The sequence below is a fragment of the Montipora capricornis genome, chromosome 6 (genome assembly GCF_036669925.1).
Source record: "Montipora capricornis isolate CH-2021 chromosome 6, ASM3666992v2, whole genome shotgun sequence".
Classification (NCBI taxonomy): Eukaryota; Metazoa; Cnidaria; class Anthozoa; order Scleractinia; family Acroporidae; genus Montipora; species Montipora capricornis.
Window position 1 is genome coordinate 53455184 of NC_090888.1, and position 19730 is coordinate 53474913.

Genomic DNA, 19730 nt, shown 5'->3' on the forward strand with positions numbered 1-19730 from the left:
GTACCAATTGAACAGAACGCTCAAAAGGAACTACCCAAGTGTGTTAAATGCTTTGCGACATTTGTTTTGCAGTGATTACACTATGAGAACTGAACAAATTTGTTCAGGCTACACGTTATGACATTTTATATGAAACGATCTACCACGGTCTACCATAAATTTTCACTGAGAAAATAATATGATATCATATTTCTTTGAGTTGCGATGGTAGACCGTGCTCAAATGGTAGACCGTTGGGAAATGGAATAGAAGATACGAACACGATTTCTAACTATGTAAACTTTATTATTTAACATTTATTAATGTATAGAATTGACTAGAAAAGTAAGAAGTTGAATTGTGCCTTTGTAAAAAGGTGAGATTTTCAGCTGTAACGCCGTCATCGCAGATGACGTCACTCAGGACCACAATAAATGTATTGCGTTACATAATAAGCTAAGTGTTTACATTTTCGGAAAATCACTTCTGCTGGTGAAAATATTTTGTTCACTTTAATAATTGGTACGGCGTCCTCTGCTAGCGATAATGAGATCCAAGCGCTTATACATTGATGCAATGGTATTGTCAATAATATCTTTTCGCGTTCTGTACAATGTTCTTTTCACTCGGCATGCAAACTCCTGAAATGTTTCAGAGCTTATACGATTGGTTAACGCTTGTTTCTTTAGATCCCGCTTTACTATATTGAAAATATTCTCAATGGGATTCAAATCCGGACTACGCTTAGGAATAGCAAATAGTCTCCCGCCAACTTCTCTAACAGCTTTTCGTGCCTTTGAACAGTTCAGAATCGGACAATTGTCATGTATAAATAATCTAGATGGCTCTTTACCGCTTTTCCGGAACATTTCCCGGTACTTTCTGCGTACAAACTGCGCAATATAGTCACCATCGAGTTTGTCATACTGTTCACAATAAATGACACCTTTCCCATAGGAAATAGCAACTAGCATTTTTACAACTTTGCCCCCCCGATCCGACGTGGGATCCCTTCGCTGTCAACACGAGCCCCTTGTTTCGTTTTCACCATACTTTGCCTTGCGGTGCTCGGGCGTCGTTCAACGGATTGCGCTTGTGATAAAAACTCACGCCATCGAGAAAGAAACAAATTTCCCTTTGGAAAAAGTCCGCTGGATACGTTTTTTTCACTCTACGCGCAAATTGAACTCGCTCTTGCTGGTCACGCGAAGTTAAAATACCTTTCTTTCGTGCTTCTTGCAGGTTGTATCCCATCCGTTTTAATGTTCTGTTAACCGTCCAAAGGGAAACGTGCTGCAGACCTGATTCTGCTCGAAGACGGTGGCAAGAGAAATTGCCTTCTTCCTTGCGTAGTTTATGAACATTTCTGTCAAGAACGCGTTGCTGGCGTCCAGTTATTAATCGCGGCCTCCCACGAGACTTGCCATTCTTTCGACAATTTCTTCCGTTTAAACAACGGTAAACAGACGCCCTGGATATCTTACATCTGTCCACGATTTTCCGGATAGACAAACCACCGTCCACACGTAACAGACGCACCAATGCTTTAGTTTCGGGCTCGATTTTGTGACTAGAAACCATGCTGTTTTCAACAACCTAAAACACCACACTTTACCTCACGTCACAAAGCACGAGTTTCTAATTCCACAATTCAAACACATTCTTTTCCGCGCTTTGCAGGCAATTAGAATGCAAATACCTACAGCGACGATAACAACAAATCTTGCAGTGCAACATGGCTGAAAAGTTTGTCGCAACGTTGCGTATTCGCAGAGAAACTACGGAAAAACTATAGGAACGATTCAGACAACAAGTTGCAAAAATAGTGGAGACACTTTGCCTTCATGACGCGTTAGTAGCTTCCCCCATCTCTCCCACACTGCGACCCCCTTCCCCCCCTTATCAATGTTGCTAGCAATACCAAATCATGTGGAAAACTTCAACGGTCAACATTGAAAGGGGGAGAGGGAGGGGGGAGGTTGGAAATGATTAAATTCTACATTTGGTGGGAATGGAAAGGTAGAAAAGGTGTTTTTTAACGGGAGTGTCTCACCATTTTTGCAACTTGTTGTAGTTAATGTCCTTAATAATAATTACTGTTAGTACAGTTCTTTGTTACTGATTGAAAATGTGTGGTAACACTATTCTGGTAAGTTCCTTCTTTATGGACACCAAGAGCCTCCAGGTGGTGCTTGAACCTAAAGAGCTCCCTTGTTAATATATACAATTTCTCCAGCTCCAGGTACATGAAGTCCAACCACAACTAAGTACCTCACTCAGCGTGCAGTGTTCATTCTAACTTCTAGCAACTGTTGTAAATATTGCTCTAAGCAGCTGGCAAATGGCTTCTTCAGAACAGGACTCATGCAACCCTTCAACTTTGAAATGAATTTCAGATTTGGACAACATACAGTTGTAAACCCCTCAACAACAAACAAAATATCAAACAACTCACTGTTTTCTCGTTAGTGTAGGTCTCAACTTCGCCATCAACACCAAACGTTGTCTCAAACATTCCAGATTCATGATTATTCTGCTCATATTCTCTATTCCTTCCTCTTGGTCCAGATCTAAAAAACAGCAAATATAATAAGGAAATTTAATGCAAAAGACATGTATAATTGATCAATGATAACAAGAGTCAAATATCAACAGATACAACATCAACATAACATCTTGCAACTGTACATTGAACTTAGTCTAGAAAATTCCTAATTTTTGGTAAATTTCATCCAGGCTTGAATGACTTTTTTTAGGGTTTTTTTGCAACAGATCATGACAAATTGTTGGCAACTGTGATGATCAGTCTCTTTCAAATTTTTTACACTTATTAATTCACCTCACACAGGATACAGTACAAACTCGTAAATGACCAGGTGGCTTAAAAGCTCAGATGGTAAAGCGATGCAGAGCAACTGCACAGTCATGGTTGCTTGTTTGTTGAGGAAATTTATTGTTGTCTACAGCTAAGTATGGAAAAGATAAAGGGATTAAAATTTTAAAAAGTTGGCAAACCTTTTCAAAAATTGGACATTGTTTTAAAACATCAAGAAAGTAAAAGGTCCTTCATTTTCTCACTCATTATGCTAACATTCATATCTTGGTTGCTAGGGGTGTTACAAATGTGACAAATGGTAATTCTTTTTTTTTTCACCAAGTTCTGACCAAAAGCCAAAACAGCAGGTGCGATGGTCTTTAACTCTCTTTCTGTACCTAAAGAGCCAATATCAGTCATTTCATTTTATCTTCTACCTGGAATCTCTTCTCTTTTGTGAATCACTATCACTGCTAATACTGCTACCATCTCGGCCTGGCGAAGAAGGGAGGGTAGTGCTCTCTTCGTAAGCTGGATCCCCAAATCTAAAAGTATGAAGTCTGCCAAACTTGACTGTGCTACCATGTTTTAGCCTAGTTGACTCATAAATCCTTTTTCCATCTACATAAACTTCAGCATCACCAGTAGTGGGCGTAATAGAGACGATGCAATCCATGTTGGTTATCACACAGTGCCGTGGGAGGATATGAGGTGCAAAAAGTTCTAAATATCTGCCCCCAGAAGACATTGATTTCTCACTCCCAACTTCAGTTACTTCCATGGGTAGTCTGTATACATTTCCTTTATAGTCAAGTTCACGACCATCAGACGACAACTCCTTCAAATATGGAAGAAGATGCTCGGGAAATGAATTTGCAAGCCTTTCTCCAATAGCAATCTCAGGTGCTTTATCCTTAGGTACCCTAGAAGGGGATTTTGACCTTCTCTTTTGCCTTCTGTCCTTGCTTTCTGGCAAGTCTGCTCTGCGACGCAAATGGAATACAACGTGACCTTGGTCCTTAGGCCATGTGGCTGCAATGGCCAGTGGATTATCTTCATCATGGACAATCCTTTCTTTTCCAAGTGGACTTGTTCCATTGGAGCCCTCGGGTGGTATATTAACCATAACAAGGCAATACTCTTCAGGGTTTTCTTTTTCCATCTGGTATTTTTCCAATGCTTCTTTCACTATATGAGTTGTGGGATCACGCATTGAAACAAGAAGCGTCTTATACGGTATCTCGGGTTTTAATGTGTCTGCAAAGATTTTCAATGTGCCTCCACTGTCAGCTACTCCTTCACTACTCTGGAATTCCTGCAGTTTGCGTTCCAACTTTCGTTGCCGACGCATTTTCATGACAATTTCAGGATTTGAAATACTCCTTGTGAAGCTAGTTTCAGGTAGTTCATTATACAGTGTTTGAGCAATTGCCGAGTCATCATTAGTTTTTGTAGGCGATGAAGGACCAAGTATTTTAGCTTTTTTGGCTTCTTTTTTGAGTTCTTTCTTTTCCCGCTTTGATAATCTTCTTTTAAAACTTTGGCCTGGGTCATTCTCTGTGTTGAACACATTCGTTGTTACAAGTGCTTCAGAATCACTTTTTAGCAAAAAGCGTCCCTCTCTGTCATCTTTAAGCCAAGAAAGTTGAACTACTAATGGTTTCTCTTCCTTTCCCAGTTTCCTTGACTCTGCAGAAAAATGAGAAATTAAGATCTGTCTTGTAAACATTAGAGTCCACCTTACTTCACTTTTCACCTTAAAATTTTCAAATAATTCTTGTCATGCACAAGTGACAGGTATGTTAACTTAACAAAAACGTTGTCTTTTTTCCCCTCAACCAAGCTACTATGTAATCAATACCTATTATGTAATCAATATTATTTTCCTTGGTGACATCACAAAGTGTTTTGCATTCCCAACCTCCAGGTAAATCTGTATTGCAGAGCAGATTGTGGTGTCACTAAAGAACTCTCAGCTTTGTCATGGAAACTTTTCCACAGTGACTTACTTTTACCTATTTCATTAGCATATTAAAAGTAGAATTTCAATGATAAATGACAAAATATTACAACAACATTAATTTAATTAAAGGAAATTAATTTTAACTCAATTGAGGTACTCAATCAGTTCCATCTACCTATATCTGACCCTTTTGACATAAAGCAAGAAATTCATCCTTCTGAAATCTTAAGGCTATACAGACATAGATTTCTGTCATTTTTACACAATACAATAATTGTGTTGCTTTTTATCTTTGACATGATAGACATGTCATGACTGCCCAAAAAATGGTCCTGCTCTACAAGAGAGTTCCCACTACTTCTTTTTCTCTCATTTACCTGAGAGCGAGTAACAATATTTCAAAGAACCTCCAGGCATAACCATCCTTGTATGGAGAGTCTCTTTCATTTTGTAAACTTTCAGTTAATTAGTAGTCCATGAGACACTAAATTTAATTAATATGGATTGAGCAGTCAGAAATGATGTAATAACATTTCTTATTTGTTTTTCATTAGTGGTGATCTGTTGATGACAAGTTTTGCCACAATGGATTTCAAAGATAAAGATATTCAATTGTATCATGATAGAGTTTCGTTTTGAGTCAGTTTGAGTTTGGTAAAAAAAATTGACTTGGGTTGAATAAAGTTGATTTGGTTGGAAAAAACCAAAAACAGACTGCTTGTCTCATTTCCAGGAAAGCTATCCCATACCATATAGAAAGAATCAGGGTATTGTGATAAAAACAAACAAAAAATTGTACTATACACTTCATTGACCATTCAACAACTTGAACTAACCAGAATACGGAAAATTAAAGTTCAAAATTTAAACCTACATGTAGGTTAATACAAGCACAAAAACAGTGGAAATTCTCCTTTAGTTTTTCATGATAAGAATCTAATCAGGATGAACATAGGTGACAAAAAATTAGATTGTCTTCACTCTCGCATTTAAAGAATCAAGGAACGTGAATAACTAGAATTATATTTTTTTTATTAATCCGAAATCATCTCAAGTTGAAAATTACTCTCCTTAACTGTAACTACAGTACACATAGAAAAAAGTGAAAAGGCAAATAGTTATTGGAAGGAAGTAGATTGAACGGATGTTGTTTTCTAGTTGGGTGAAGATCATATACTTCTCTCTTGGAAAGAGTGCTTAAAAAGATATGATCCCTGCATGGTGGGTAAAATATGAACTGTTTGTTTCACTACTGAACTGATAACCTAATTTAGAGACATCCCAAGGTGTCACCCTAAAAATTAATGATATTGAAAAGGTTTTTAATCACAAGGACGAGACATCTACTTTTTTTATGTAACTAAAATTCAGTTTGCCACTTAAAATTGGAACCTAAACAGATGTAACCACCCGTCCGGACACACAGATGATCTACTGATTTTGAAACATGTTAAGGTTTATCTAAACTACTAGACTTACTGTCTGGCAGTCTGTCATACAAGAATCCCGAATTATTAGCCTCACTTCCTTCTGATCGACAAATTATACAATATATTGAAAATAACTTTATTTTTAGTCTTCTTAAACCGAGAGTTTTAAGCAAATTAAAAAAAGGGGATAGCCGCTTGAATCGTGGCAGGTTTTTCAACACAAGTAAGCTGAAAAACTGGTAAGTTTCTATTTCTTTTATTCCAACAGAACTTATGTTTTGTGCCATGTTGGTATTGTATACTGATCCTTACTGGAACGGCAGTGACATGATCACAATATATCGCGAAGGGATAGAGTTTCGACATTATCTTTCATTTAAAACAAAAAAACACAATGTGGTCGACAACAGATTCAGGAAATTGTCTCATCAAAACCGGACAAGCGTAAAAAACATAGAACTCACGATACGTCCAAACAAAGAATGCCAGACATTTCGTTAACGGAAATTTGACACGAAATGAACACTCTGCCTTTAAGTCGTCGGGAATTTCCACTTTAAGATCTTTTAAATCGTGGGTAAAACTTCCAATGCAAAAAAATTGTCCTTCAACTGAAGTATGCCCGAAGCCACGATTAATTTTTCATCAAAAAGACGCATTGAATGAGTTCCGACGAACATCTGGAGGATGGACTACAAACTTTCACCTTCCCTTAGAAAACGTACAATATTTTATTTTGGTGAATACATCCAACACTTTTAGTCGAACTGGGGGTTCTTTAAAGATGGGCTGCCGTCAAGCTGAGCACAAAGCGTTTTCGATTGGTTAAAAAAATCGATGCATTTGATGGTACTAGACGTATGCAGTACGTTATTCCTGGTGCTCGCAAATTAGCGGTTGTAATTTACAACCTGTAGCCGATCTCAGTTTTAGTTAGTTTACTATGTGGTGTAATAGAAAATCGGAATGTGGGATAAACATTTAAAATATAGGCTCAAGTTAAGTATCTTAAGTAAAACAATAACTGAATAAATAACAACCGCATCATTTGTTTCAAAACTGGTAAAAGCGGTAATCCAGTTTTCGAGAAATCTAATTCCCTCAACGCACGCTAGCTACGATAGTAACAGCTCACCTCCGTTGGGATGAACTTCGTACAGGGAGTAGTTTGGATTCGTTAGCATCTTCATATCAGGACGAAACTTTTCCACAAGAACATACATGACATCTTCTGTCGTTTCCAGACTAGTTACACGAACACACTTGGTAGCCATTTTTGCTCCTGCATCTTGGAAGAAAAACCTCATAACCCCACGATATTCCAAATCCTATATAAACACGAACATGACAAAAGCAAGGTAATTTTATCCTCGCAAAACGCGAGTTGCCGCATATAAATTCACCAAACTATGGTCGTAAATTAACCATCAGTAAGTGCGAAAAAAGCTTACTTCGTTGGGTTCGCTTATCTCGAAGAGATCCATTCTGCTTGCGTTCCATTCTGCAATTAACTTTCTCAAGTATTCGCGTTCGTCTTCCTTCGTTCGAATGTCGTCCATATTGTTTGCTGGCATTTGACAAAGTTTTATATCATCCGAAAGTTTTCTTTTCGGACTACTGAAGGGTTCTTTAACTCGACTCGATCAACAAGCACGCATTTACACACTGACGAGCGTGTTGAGTTCAAAATGGCTGCATCACCGGACGAATATGCACAAACACCGTCAACGATTTTAAGAATGCATAATCACAGATCAATGAATTCGGGCGTGTGATTGGTTTATTTCACAAAAGAAACCAACGTCAGTGGCTTCATTGCATTCCTTGCGGGGGTGGGTTGAATTTATAAAAAGAAACAAAAAAAAGCCGTACGAATGCTATATCAACACTCTACTAGCAAAATCGCTGTAGCGGTGCTTTCCAAGAAGCAAATATTGCAAACACACACCTCCGTCCTCGCCTAATGACAGAACGCTAATCACTGGGAATAAAAACATCTTTTGTGTCACACGACTCCATTCGATCCTTTATACTTTTTTTCCAGCGATGTCAATCACTCAGATTATGCAGATAACATTTAGTCAATGGAAGTTCTATTACACCAAAAGAGTTAATTACTCAGTGAAATGTACTTTTGATTCAACTTTACATTTAACAAAAGTTTCTTTTTTTTGGAATGCCCAAGAGCTCATCGATGAGCCCGCTGAACCCTACAATTTCTCTCTTTTTGAAGACATTTTGGGGTGCAGTAATGGCGCAGTGGTGAGAGCACTCGCCTCTCACCAGCGTGGCCCGGGTTCGATTCCCAGATCCGGCGTCATATGTGGGTTGAGTTTGTTGGTTCTCTACTCTGCACCGAGAGGTTTCTTCCGGGTACTCCGGTTTCCCCTCTCCTCAAAAACCAACATTGGACTTGATTTGTGTTAATTGTTAATTTCAGTTTACAGTGTCCCCAATTAGTGCTCCAGCGCTAGAACGACTAGACACTTCAATAAAGTTCCTTTAATTTTCTTTCCTTTTATGCATACGGTATTCTTATATATAAGTAGCCTGCGAGCAAGCTCTCTTGCTCAAAAGTTACTCTCTCAACCGTGATCGATAGGCGATCACACCTTTCCTTTCCGGACGGATGTCGATGAAAGCAGAAGAAATTGTCTTGTGTTCAGTGAACGGAATGAAACCGGCCATTTGATTTAGTCCATAACTGATCACAAATGTAAGATGTCGATCAAGTACCAGTTTCTTAAACAATTAAAGGGGAATTATGGCATTAAGATGTCGAAATCTCTCTTTTGTTCAGTTTATTTAGGCTTAATACCAGATATACTAAGATAGCGTGACGCTTTCAGTGCATGCCGGCATGTACATTCTTTTTAAGGATATTACAGGATATCAGGATATTGGGAAGTGATTCCTGATTACATCATTATGACCGTAAATAACTACTATTCTCTCTATCTTCTTCTAACTTTTTTTTTAGAGAGGGGAGGGGGAATTAGAGATTTGGCCAGGGTTGCTCGAAGCATGGTTAGCGCTACGCTCTGACACTTCGCTAACCGTGACCAGGGACCAGGCTTCGAGCAACAGGCCGCCGGGCTTCAATGGTTTGAAGACATACCATATAAGGTCTTTTTTCTTTTTGTCATTTACAATATCATTGGGAGCTTCTTCACGTAATGAATGCATTCTCTTTTGTTCACTAAGAGGGTATCTTTGACCTGTTCAAAGGGGATGTGAAATCAATTTTAGCTTAATTTATTTTGCGATTTTGGCCCCGCGGCCGTTTTTCAAAGAAAAGTGTTTCAATATTTGGTAAAAGGATAAAAGCCGTAAGATGCATTTCCATTGAGATTGTCACGTGATCTATAATGACCAAATTCACTGAACGCCATCCTGATAACGTCAATACGGAATTGTTCAATGTGAAAGTAACATTTCAATTTGAATAATTCAAAGACGTGAAGAATAACTTATAGTTAGCTTCTAATATAAGTTTATTCAGCTTTCAATTTAAAAGTGATTCCTTTCCTTGATCGTGGCCGCTCAAATATCATTTTTTTCCATCAGATGACGTCATTGTCATCGACACAAAAATATATGCTTTAATACGTGAGTACCTTTAAAATAGGTGACATTCTTCGAATTTCGCATCACCTGTATTTCTCTCGTATTATTTTCGCCCTTCCCTTGAATTTGACAGTTGAAGTTAGCCATACAAATTTTCCTGTCACTCGCGAGGCAAGCTAGAAAGGATTTTTGTTTCCCCAGACGCAACACTCTTAACTATATCAACTGGTAAACATTGGTAAACAAAACACTTATGCAAGCATTAAACATTGTTTGATCTGAACTGATCGTGATCAACCCTTCGAATTTTTAGCAGGTCGAAAAACATTGCGAAAGCAGCACTTTTGGTCAGGAATTTGAGACCTTCAGGAAATCGGGCGTAGCGATAATTTTTTTTACATTTCTTCAGACTGCGTAACTGCGCGTAACTTCAGGAAATATTCCCTTTCAAGAATTCTTGAGAAAGTTGAGAGTTCGATTTCTGTTGACTGTAATCGATCCTCTCCTTTTAACAAAGGCATTCCTAGGCGCTTCCATTTGGCAGAACTGACTGGCCAGACCAGGCATTAACACACTTCGAGGATGATATATACTCCTAACGAACAATACGAGAAACTATCATGCAAGTGTTCCTTCAACTCGTTGCATTTTCTTTGCAAACTGAATGGTATGGCCGGCCCGGGCAGCGCTCTGAGTCTTCATTTAAGATTAGCACAACAATCTTAAATATTGTTTGTTCTGCACTGATCGTGATCAACCTCTCGAATTTTAGCAGGTCGAAAAACATTGCGAAACGTAACGGCACTTTTGATCGATTTTAGTCTGGTCTTTGAGACGTTTAGGAGATCGGACGGGGTGAGAATTCTTTCCTTCCGATTGCATCAGACTGCGTAACTGCGCGTAACTTCCGGAAATATTCCCTTTCAAGAATGATTGAGACAGCTGAATTTTTTTTCTTTTGTGATCGAGGATTTCTGTTTATTGTAACTGATCCTCTCCGTCCTTACTCCATTGTTTGTTACTACTTTCAACAAAGGCATTCTTATCTTAGGACGCTTTCCCTTTGACAGAACTGACCAGCCATTCTACAACTCCTTCAAATTAACATACTTCGAGAATACTACATACTCCTAAAGAAGAATACGAGGACTTATCATACAAGTGGTCCTTCCACTCGTTGCATTTTCTTTGCAAACTCACTGGTACGACCGTCCAGTTCTGACGACAGGAAAGCGCCTTAAGTCTTCCTTAATGAAGCTTTGCTCGAAGACCTAACGTACCTCTACGAAAAAAAAAAAAAAAGTTGATGCCTTCCCTGGGGAGTTCAAAAAGGGGAAAGACCGCGTTTTCCTCTTTAAAAGATTACATTTTTTAAGATGTTTGAGTTTTTGCATGAATCAAGTAAGTAAATAAAGGGGCGTAACCAGGGAGACAATTATCTGTCGAAGCGAAGACATCAACAGTTGAATAAAGTTCACCCGTTTATTTCTAAAGGAATAACAAGATCGCTTTATTTTTGGGATTCTCAGTAACACGGCGAAACGGATTGGACATTGTAATTAAACAATGACCGATCTATCTGACTGAAACCCCGATCATGCAAAGATGGGAACTATTCAATTGAAATATATACAAAGCTTTAACAGGATAAGGAAAACTGCGGGCGAGGTTTTGCTCCAACTATACATACACTGCTTTGGGTAACAAACAGGTCGACTGAATGGTTCAACGCGCGAAAGAATATTTCAAACATATTTCGTCATAAAGAAAAATTACGAACGTTTTTTCCACTAGGGAACTTAATCTATTGAGCTGATTATTGAGAAAACTTCTTACAAGCCCTTCGAAGAAGTACACTACTTGGACAACGGGGTAAAAATGTAGGAAATCCGGATTTTAGTCCGGGTGGTTTTGTTCACAAACCGTATCTTTATTAATCAGGTAATTGCCTGTTTGAGCAAACACTATTCAGCGGTTCCTGGTTCATCGCACAGCTGGATCATGAAACCCGTTCCTCGAAAATCTTTAAACTTTTCAGGCCTATTCGAGGGTCGCAATTCCCAATGAATCTATATAGCGGAGAGGTTTTCAGTCACCAAACTGAAAAAACACTTTGATTTTTGTACTCTCGAAAGCACGTTAAAAGACCTGCCGATCATAAAAATGTGTATGGCACTTTCGTTAATGACTTTTCGAGTCCGAAAAGTTTTGGAGACCTTCGAGAAACGGGATTCTGGGCCGTATTCTTTGGCGTTCGATTGGTACCTATCTTAGCTCAAGTTTGGACATATCTATAAGTTCTCAAGAAAAAGATTCAACTTGAAAAGGATGGATTAAAGTCGCTTTCATCCGATTGTCGTGAGACCAAATCTTAAACCAATGAGTGCAGAAGAACCCAAATTGGTTCTGAAGAACTTCGGATAAGAAGTGTTCAGAAAGTATTGCCACGATTCTTGGCCGATCACTAAGTAACTAACAAAAAGCCAAAGTAAATTAATAACTTTGGATACAGAAACAAAATAAGAAATAATCGCGCTTTAAGCTAACCGGTTTTCAAAGTCTCAGAGTCCCAGGAGGAAGTAAAAATCCTATGCTATCCTACACGATCTCTTGATAAAAAAAATAAGTCATTTAGTCCTCCTCCACTTCATCCTCTACTTCCAGTTCTTGATCAGCATCTCCGTTTTCTTCATCTCCGTTGACTGCCTCTGGGCTTCCTTCGGGCTCAGCATCAGCATCAGCATCAGCATCAGCGTCAGCATCAGCCTCAGCCTCAGCGTCCCCTTCAGCCTCAACATCTCCATCTCCATCTCCATCTCCATCTCCGTCCGCATCTGCATCGCCTTCGTCTTCTTGCTCTTCCTTCTCGGGACTCTTAGACGGGGACTCCTTGTCTTCTTCCTCTTCTTCCGCAGATTTCGATCGTGATCGTTCTTTTTCTTTGGATTGCGACCTCGACTTGCGAGACTTGGAGAGCGATCGTGATCGAGAGGTGGAACGGTGGCGTTTCTTGGGGGATTTGGATCGAGACTTTGAACGGCTTCGGGAACGAGAGTGGCTTCTGGTGCGCAAAAGGATAAAAACGGAAACAAATGAGAGTGTTTTAGACTCAATGTGTACTTGTAAATCACAGAAAAGTAAGTTAGCCCAAAGCAGTAAACATTTATCATTGCAGATAATGAACTACAGTTCAAAATGGCCAAACGCAATGAATGATTCAAAACCCTAACCGAGATGAGACGAGTTACAACTGCTGAAGCAGGATTTTAGCATGGAAAGACAGAGAATTAATTCAACTGACCAACTCGTCGAAACCATCGTGTTAAAGAGAAATGTTATTTTTTTCTACCTTGAAAATCCAATGGTTGATTCCCGGTGAGTGGTGCAGCGATAACTCTTATATACCATTTGAGATCTGGTTAATTAAAGAAAAAAAAAAAAAAAGGGCCACGCATCCACACACACAAATACCTCTTTCTGCGTTTCGGGGACCTGGATCTGCTGCGGCTACGTGAACGCCGTGAAGAGAAAGCTTTAACCTTTTCCTGTTTGAAAACAAGGAAAGAAAAACCTAAGAAAAACTAAACTTACCATTAATCTTATTATTCTCAAGAAATTCTTAGCTGGACACTTGATCAAATTGCAAACCCCTTCGTAATAACTACATCGCTAAACGGATGTTAGATGCCTACAATATGTGCAACGGATTCCAATGGAGGCCGCCAGCCAGCCTCTCGACCACGTAACCCCCCAGGGCCCAGCGCCAGGCACGTAACCACACTTCACACTGATAAACAGTGGAAGTAGAGAGGGGAGGGAGGGGGGAGCAAAAGCCCCACTGGACAAGCACAGCACAAAGTGGCTGGCAAAATGTCCGATAATTACCATGTGCTTAAGTGACTGAATGAACATGCGCCTATGCTAAACACCACTGACTGCGCTTTGATGATCGACCGGCCCAGACTCTTTGTTGCTAATTCTGCATCAAACCAAGGTTGAGAGCCGCCATGCAAGTTACCTAAGTGAAATCCTCTTGCAACAGAGGCAGCCAGAAAAGCATAAAGAGGTCTGTGCCCCTGAATATACTCTTACTATTTTAAGCCGGATACGTCTGCCATTCAACTCTGTTTCATCTAGTTTCTTTAGAGCATTCTTCATGTCATCCTTGGTGGCAAATTCAACGACTCTAGAGGACAAACCATACAGCCATTATGAGACAACAATAACACACAAGTAGGTACAATGTACCCTTGATAAGCATGAACATTCACAAGCAACTCCTTTCCACTTGTTCAGATCCTGGGGATCTGCACAAATCATTGCATGTTAGTACGAAAGAAGGAAGCAAGAAAGAGAAGAGGGCTACGAGACTAAGGGAGGGGATGCCTCCTCTCCAAAATAGAGGTTTTGCACGGCAGCCATGTTGCATGGCAAGAAAAATCGCTTATTTTTTCCTATGGGAACAAATGCTCCTTCCAATGCAAAACATTTCCATTGTTCCTGCCATGCAACAACTTCATACCAGTCTGAATTCTCCCAGTGTAAATACTGCCAAACTTGCAAATCATTTCCTTGAAACAAAGCTGGGGATTTAGGACACCAATTTAATGCCCAAATAAGGACGAAAATAAGCCCCACATATGGCACGCTGCGCACGCGGGAAAATGCATGAGCTACGTTACATCCAAGCAAGGAAATTTTTTAACTCAAAAAACCCAAGACCTCAACCAAAGTTAAGGACGGTGCCTACTAATTAACAATATTTTTGCCCCGGTGTGTGATTATGCAGGAAATGTAGATCTTAACAAGTGCTATTGAAATTCAAAAAGAAAATTGGGGGTAACCACGCATTTTGCAAAGATGATGAATAATATTTGCAAAACTTTAAAATACAAAGCAATGCATGGCTTTCTTTCTCAAATTGAAGCTTAATTATCTCTCAAAAATGCATGGTTACCCCCAATTTTCTTTTTGGATACCAAGAGTACTTACTAAGATCTACTTTCTCCGGATAGTTTTAAACCGCGCAAAAATAACCCTGTATTAGTAAGCACCACCGATAGGAAATCCGAGTATCTCAAGATGCGCAGAACATATGCGCAATAACAATAGTAGGCACCGTCCTTAAACATTTCAAGGACATGAGCTTCTGGCCACCTTCTATGAAAAAAGTCTATGTGCACTCAGAAAAAAAAGGCTAACACTAACCCTTCACCCTGTCTTCTTTTGTGAGCATCTGCAAAGGTAACCTCCCCTGCTTTGGAAATGTACTCTTTCAAGTCCTGAAACCAAACTTTGAGTTCTTTTCAAAGGAGCAAGATAAACAGAAGACACAGTCCATAAGGAGAGGGTCTTATACACTGCATATGTCATAGCAAGTTCCCTACAAGGATTTAGTTGCAAAGTAAAAGGAAATTGACTCAAGTATGTGGAATTTAGATGTCTCAAGAATGTAAGAATGGAACATAAAGTGACTGGGAGTAAAGATGTCAACGACTTAATTTCTTCCCCACACCTGAATTAACCACCCTCAAAATAATTATGGCCAGTGGATGTAAGCTCTAACATGAAAATAATCTCCACTGACTCACAGGACCCACAAAAATTAACTCAGAGCCAAATAAATTTTTGTCAGCTTCCACAAGAGCTCCATGTTCTTTGAACCGTAATACTTACCAATGCAACAGCCTTTTGCATCAATTTTAGAGAATCAAACTTTACAAATTGGAAATGGAATGTGGCCGACGAGCACTGATGGCCAACTGTAAGACTTAGGTCTGGTAAAGCTGGCACTGGTGAGAAAGACCTCACAGGAAGGACGAACGGACAGCCACATTTGCACTACTTAAGCCCCGAATGACTGTCTGTTTGGTGAGGTGGCTAGGATCGGAATGGAAAAACTACATGGCACATGGTACTAAAACGTCTCGGCACTTGCTGCTACGGTTGGTTGGATAGCAAAGGCAAGGTCGGAATGCGGACTTCTTGACGAGGCTCAAAATGGTGTCCGTCTGTCTGCCTGAACAACTGACTAGTAGAAGGGCAGGCGGACTGGCTACGACATGGCATAGATAGCTTTGGATATCTACAGATCAATCAAGATGTGGGATCATAAGTTACATCTTTTTAGAAATCACTATTGGTGGAGTTTTGATAATAACTAATAAACACAAAAAAGCCTTAGCATGACAAAAGTAGTTATTGCCTGTAAGGCAAAATTTAAAAAAAATCAATTTGAAATAAGAATTGAAACAAGTTGATTAAAGAGCACTTGGAATCGGTATGGGATTGTGAAAATAAACTACAACAAAAGGTGTTTTACAACCAAAGGAGAAAGGTCTTGTCCTGGTAAAGAATTGTAGAAGAGTATGCAACTTGGACCTAGACTGTACAAATAAAAACATTGTTTTGAAAAATAAAAACCCCTCAAATAATAATTAATTAATACTGACCTGCCAGTTAATGCGAGAGGAAAGATTTTCAACAGCAAGCCTGTGTTCTGTCCTCAGGGGTGGGGTGCGACCTCTTCTCTGTGGTCTGCTGTTGCTACAATAAGGAAATTAAGAAAGTTAAAGCACTGAATATATGTGAATCTGTCCACAGAAACTCCAAAGTGCAGGACCCTTATCAAGCCTGCAAATAATTTTTTGCTACAAGCCTGTCATATATCAGGTCAGGGACAAATTTACCGGATAAATCTCTGAGGGCTTGATTATTCAACTAATTTATACCAACACTTTTTGAATCCTGTGCAACATAAACATAATGTTGTTTTATGAAAGGAAAACCAATTCAAATACTTTCAGGGCCTTAAACTCTGGCAGGTAGCGCATGTAAAAAAAATTGTCACAAGGCATTCAATAGTGGGAATCAAACGTGATTTAACACCATCCAAAAACTCCAATCAACTTAACGGCAAGCTATTATGGTTTACTTGAGGAAATTTATCTCTCAAATCACTGAAGAGCGTATGAATGTTGGAATCATTAAGAGAAAATGAAGCTTTTATAGTGACGGGTTTCGAAAATGACGAAGAATCAAAGTCTGTATCACCATGATGAAAGTCGTGAGTCAGTCCAGTGTGCAACTTACTTTACCTTTTAATTTTAGATACATGAAATAGACAAACTCGGAAACTAAGTTTAACTTAAACAATTAAGCAACTGCATGGTGGCGAGATAACTCGTCTCGGTGGCGACTTTGATTGCATATTGGTGGCGAGTTTGCAGGTGGCGAGATGACCAGTTACCAATAAACCACCATGCCATCATTGGTCTTGCAAAGGTTTGAGCAAAATGTGGCAGGATTGGCAGTGCTGCCTCAAAAAATGAAGATGTAGGAGGTTCGATTAGCGCTAATTGTATGGCCCCAAAAATATAACATGCAATAACATAGGTATTAAGGCGTTTCTTGCTACGCCTGTTTACAGCATAGTTGAGTTATTATTCACTTCTATCGGAAGTTTCACTCACGCACACAACGTGTTATATATGCTGTTCCTTGCTAGTTGTATTCATTCCCTGAAGAAGTCTCTGTAAGAGTCGAAACGCGTAGGAAATAAACGAAAAAAGCTTACAACTACAAGAAGTCTTCCTTTGTGCTGCTCACTAGTTTCATTAAAAAAAAAAAAAAGAGAACACTGATATCCCTGGGACGGAGAATTTGCACTCTTTTGACCATGATTAATTTCCCTGGGGTCGGGCATTTGAACTGAAAAGATGATCGGAGTTCAAATCCCCCGCCTTTGCCCGGCCTCCCCCTCCAGCAGCTTAACATTGATAGGTGCATTAATATTCTCTCGTTACATGACAATTACCTGGTTGGAGCACTGCTTCTGTAGCCATAATCCGTACTTCTAGATGGATTTTTAGCGTGTTCGACGAGAACTCTATAAATGTTCAATAAAGAAGCAAAAAAGTGGCTTGATTAATCACCGGATTAATACCTTGGTACATGACGATAATCATGGATTTGCAAACTGACAATGAACCATTCGAAATACCTCTATGATTCGGGGCGGAAAACATGTTGAAACGGTAGTTGAAAAAATTTAACATGAAGACTCAAGGAAAAAAAAGGATGACTTTCAAGATGTTATCTTTGTTACATAAACCAGCAACAACCAAGATGAAACGAATGAAGTACCGTATATCTTTTGTGTCACGTTTGTATTTAATAAAACCCAACATTTTTTGCAAGCGACGGTACGACAAACTCTAAATTTGGATTGACTTACCTCTCTCCCAGAAGCTCTCTTCCGTTCAAGTCATAAACACAATCGTCGGCATCTCTTGGGTCATCAAATTCCTAGCCATCGACACAAGTAAAATTATTTTTTTAAAAGACTTCTACGCACGAGTGGGAGTGAAATTAAAGTGAATTTTGCAAATGAAATATTCTCACCACAAATCCATATCCAAGTTTGATGCTGACTTCGCGAATTCTCCCAAATCCGCGGACAAATCGCTCTAAATCTCTTTCTCTTGTATCTCTAGGAAGTCTTCCAAAGTAAACTCGTGTACCGCCACGAGACATTTTAGATATATATGGGTGTCTACACCAACTATTTACGAAAGCGAAAGACAAAAATGGAGAATCATGAAAGAGAATCACGAGGTGAGAGTTAAATTTCTCGATGTCCCGGATGAAGACGCTGGTACCAATCAGTGCCGCGAGAATAAGCCGCTATTGTTTGATGTGTGCTCAGAGATGCGCATTCAATTTTCAAATGGAAGGTCTCGTGAGAACTGACCGTGTGATATTTTTTTTCCTCGCCATAGACAAATTTCGGTTTTTTTCTAGCTGTTTCAGCGAGAGCTCTAAACTGTTGAGTACTCCCATATTTATGAGTCGCGGCTTTCAAAACCGTACGCGACTTTTTGCTGAAACATGGATTATCAGTTTTCAAAAAAGGTTGCAGTTTTTACTGTATAGTAATGGCGCATTTTCTTCACAAACTTATTACGAGTCATTGCGTTTCGCAGTTTTCTCCTATTTTCTTAACATATTACCTGTCCCGCATCTGTTCGTAGTGACTTTCGTTTATGTTCTCAAGTGTTCACGTTAGACACTAGACAGATGGCGTTTGCGTGAAACGGGAAACGGCAGGCTGCCACCTCTGTGGAAATCACGAAAATTCTCACTTTCTAACTTATTTTTCTTTCTCTTTTAAGAATTTTTGATACCTGAAGCTTACAGGAAAGAAATGCCAGAGTTATGTCAAAAAAGTTTCTTCCATATTTGGCAAAACGCTATTTTAGTGCATGCGACCTTTGCATGCACTAAAATAGCGAGTCTCCTTCATTTATAAAGCCTTCGTAACATGGCTAAGATTTAACTTTGGTCGATCCAAGTATACATTCCTTCCTTCCCACTTTGTTTGTTTGTTATTTATTTGTTTGAACAGGTTGAAGTTTTGGCAGCTATTCAGCTGATGTGGACCTGCTATACCCACTCAACCATATACTCACAGAGGACAGTCACAACACCGGGAACTTTATCCCCTACTCTTCTCGAATAGTGTGTGGGTTCTTCAACGTCCCATGGGGAACTAATGAACATGGAAGATACTTGTGAGACGGGGCCTACGGTTTCTAGTCCTTATCAGAGAAGACTTGAAAGTCTAACCATTTGCGAATGTAATTACAAAGGCAGCACTTTCCCCTCAGTTATTTAAAGACCCTGAGTGTTGGTCCGGGCGGAGTCGAACTTACGACCTCTCGCATGGCAGCCCGTTGCTCAACCAACTGAGCCACCGGTCGCTAGAGTTTCTCCTTTCGGAAATTTGGTTTTATCAATGGAGTTGATGATGTCAATTGACCATCGTACAGGGATTCTAAACGCTGACGTCTGGCGTTAAACAGAGTAAAATACTAAGTTTGGCCGGTTTAGGCCGGTTTAGGGGTAAATGAGCTTACCCATTCACTCTTAAACCGGCCTAGTGAATAAATTCCTATCAGGAATTACCTAAAAGATA

General features: G+C 39.4%; 3 protein-coding genes across 3 annotated transcripts in view; 1 reads left to right on the top strand and 2 right to left on the bottom strand.

Moving 5' to 3' along the window:
• LOC138052472 (afadin-like) overlaps positions 1-7913 on the bottom strand; it is a 27611-nt gene extending 19698 nt beyond the window's left edge. Inside the window, exons 1-4 of the mRNA XM_068898979.1 lie at positions 7639-7913; positions 7323-7515; positions 3232-4483; positions 2435-2549 (exon numbers count right to left, since the gene is read on the bottom strand). Coding sequence (XP_068755080.1) covers positions 2435-2549; positions 3232-4483; positions 7323-7515; positions 7639-7761 — 1683 coding nt within the window. The 5' untranslated portion in view covers positions 7762-7913. The remainder of the gene's footprint in view (positions 1-2434; positions 2550-3231; positions 4484-7322; positions 7516-7638) is intronic.
• The window catches only part of LOC138052481 (DNA mismatch repair protein Msh2-like), a 229291-nt gene that overhangs the window by 142756 nt on the left and 66805 nt on the right, over positions 1-19730 (top strand). The gene's annotated exons all lie outside the window — the stretch shown is intronic.
• On the bottom strand, positions 11223-18375 carry LOC138052473 (serine/arginine-rich splicing factor 5-like). Its single transcript, XM_068898980.1, has 8 exons — positions 18158-18375; positions 17991-18061; positions 17571-17642; positions 16207-16300; positions 14963-15036; positions 13847-13940; positions 13226-13299; positions 11223-12815 (listed from the first exon to the last, which is right to left on the bottom strand). Exons 1-8 carry the CDS (start codon positions 18287-18289, stop codon positions 12386-12388), a joined length of 1041 nt encoding a protein of 346 aa, XP_068755081.1. The 5' UTR covers positions 18290-18375; the 3' UTR covers positions 11223-12385.

What these genes read in the sequence shown, in the direction of transcription:
- LOC138052473 (XM_068898980.1), bottom strand. Translation starts at nt 18,289, where the DNA reads ATGTCTCGTGGCGGTACACGAGTTTACTTTGGAAGACTTCCTAGAGAT. An exon ending in AGAGAGCTTCTGGGAGAGAG is followed by an intron (nt 17,643 to 17,990) that starts GTAAGTCAATCC and finishes GAACATTTATAG; the next exon opens with AGTTCTCGTCGAACACGCTA. An exon ending in TCCCCGAAACGCAGAAAGAG is followed by an intron (nt 12,816 to 13,225) that starts GTATTTGTGTGT and finishes TTTGCGCACCAG; the next exon opens with AAGCCACTCTCGTTCCCGAA.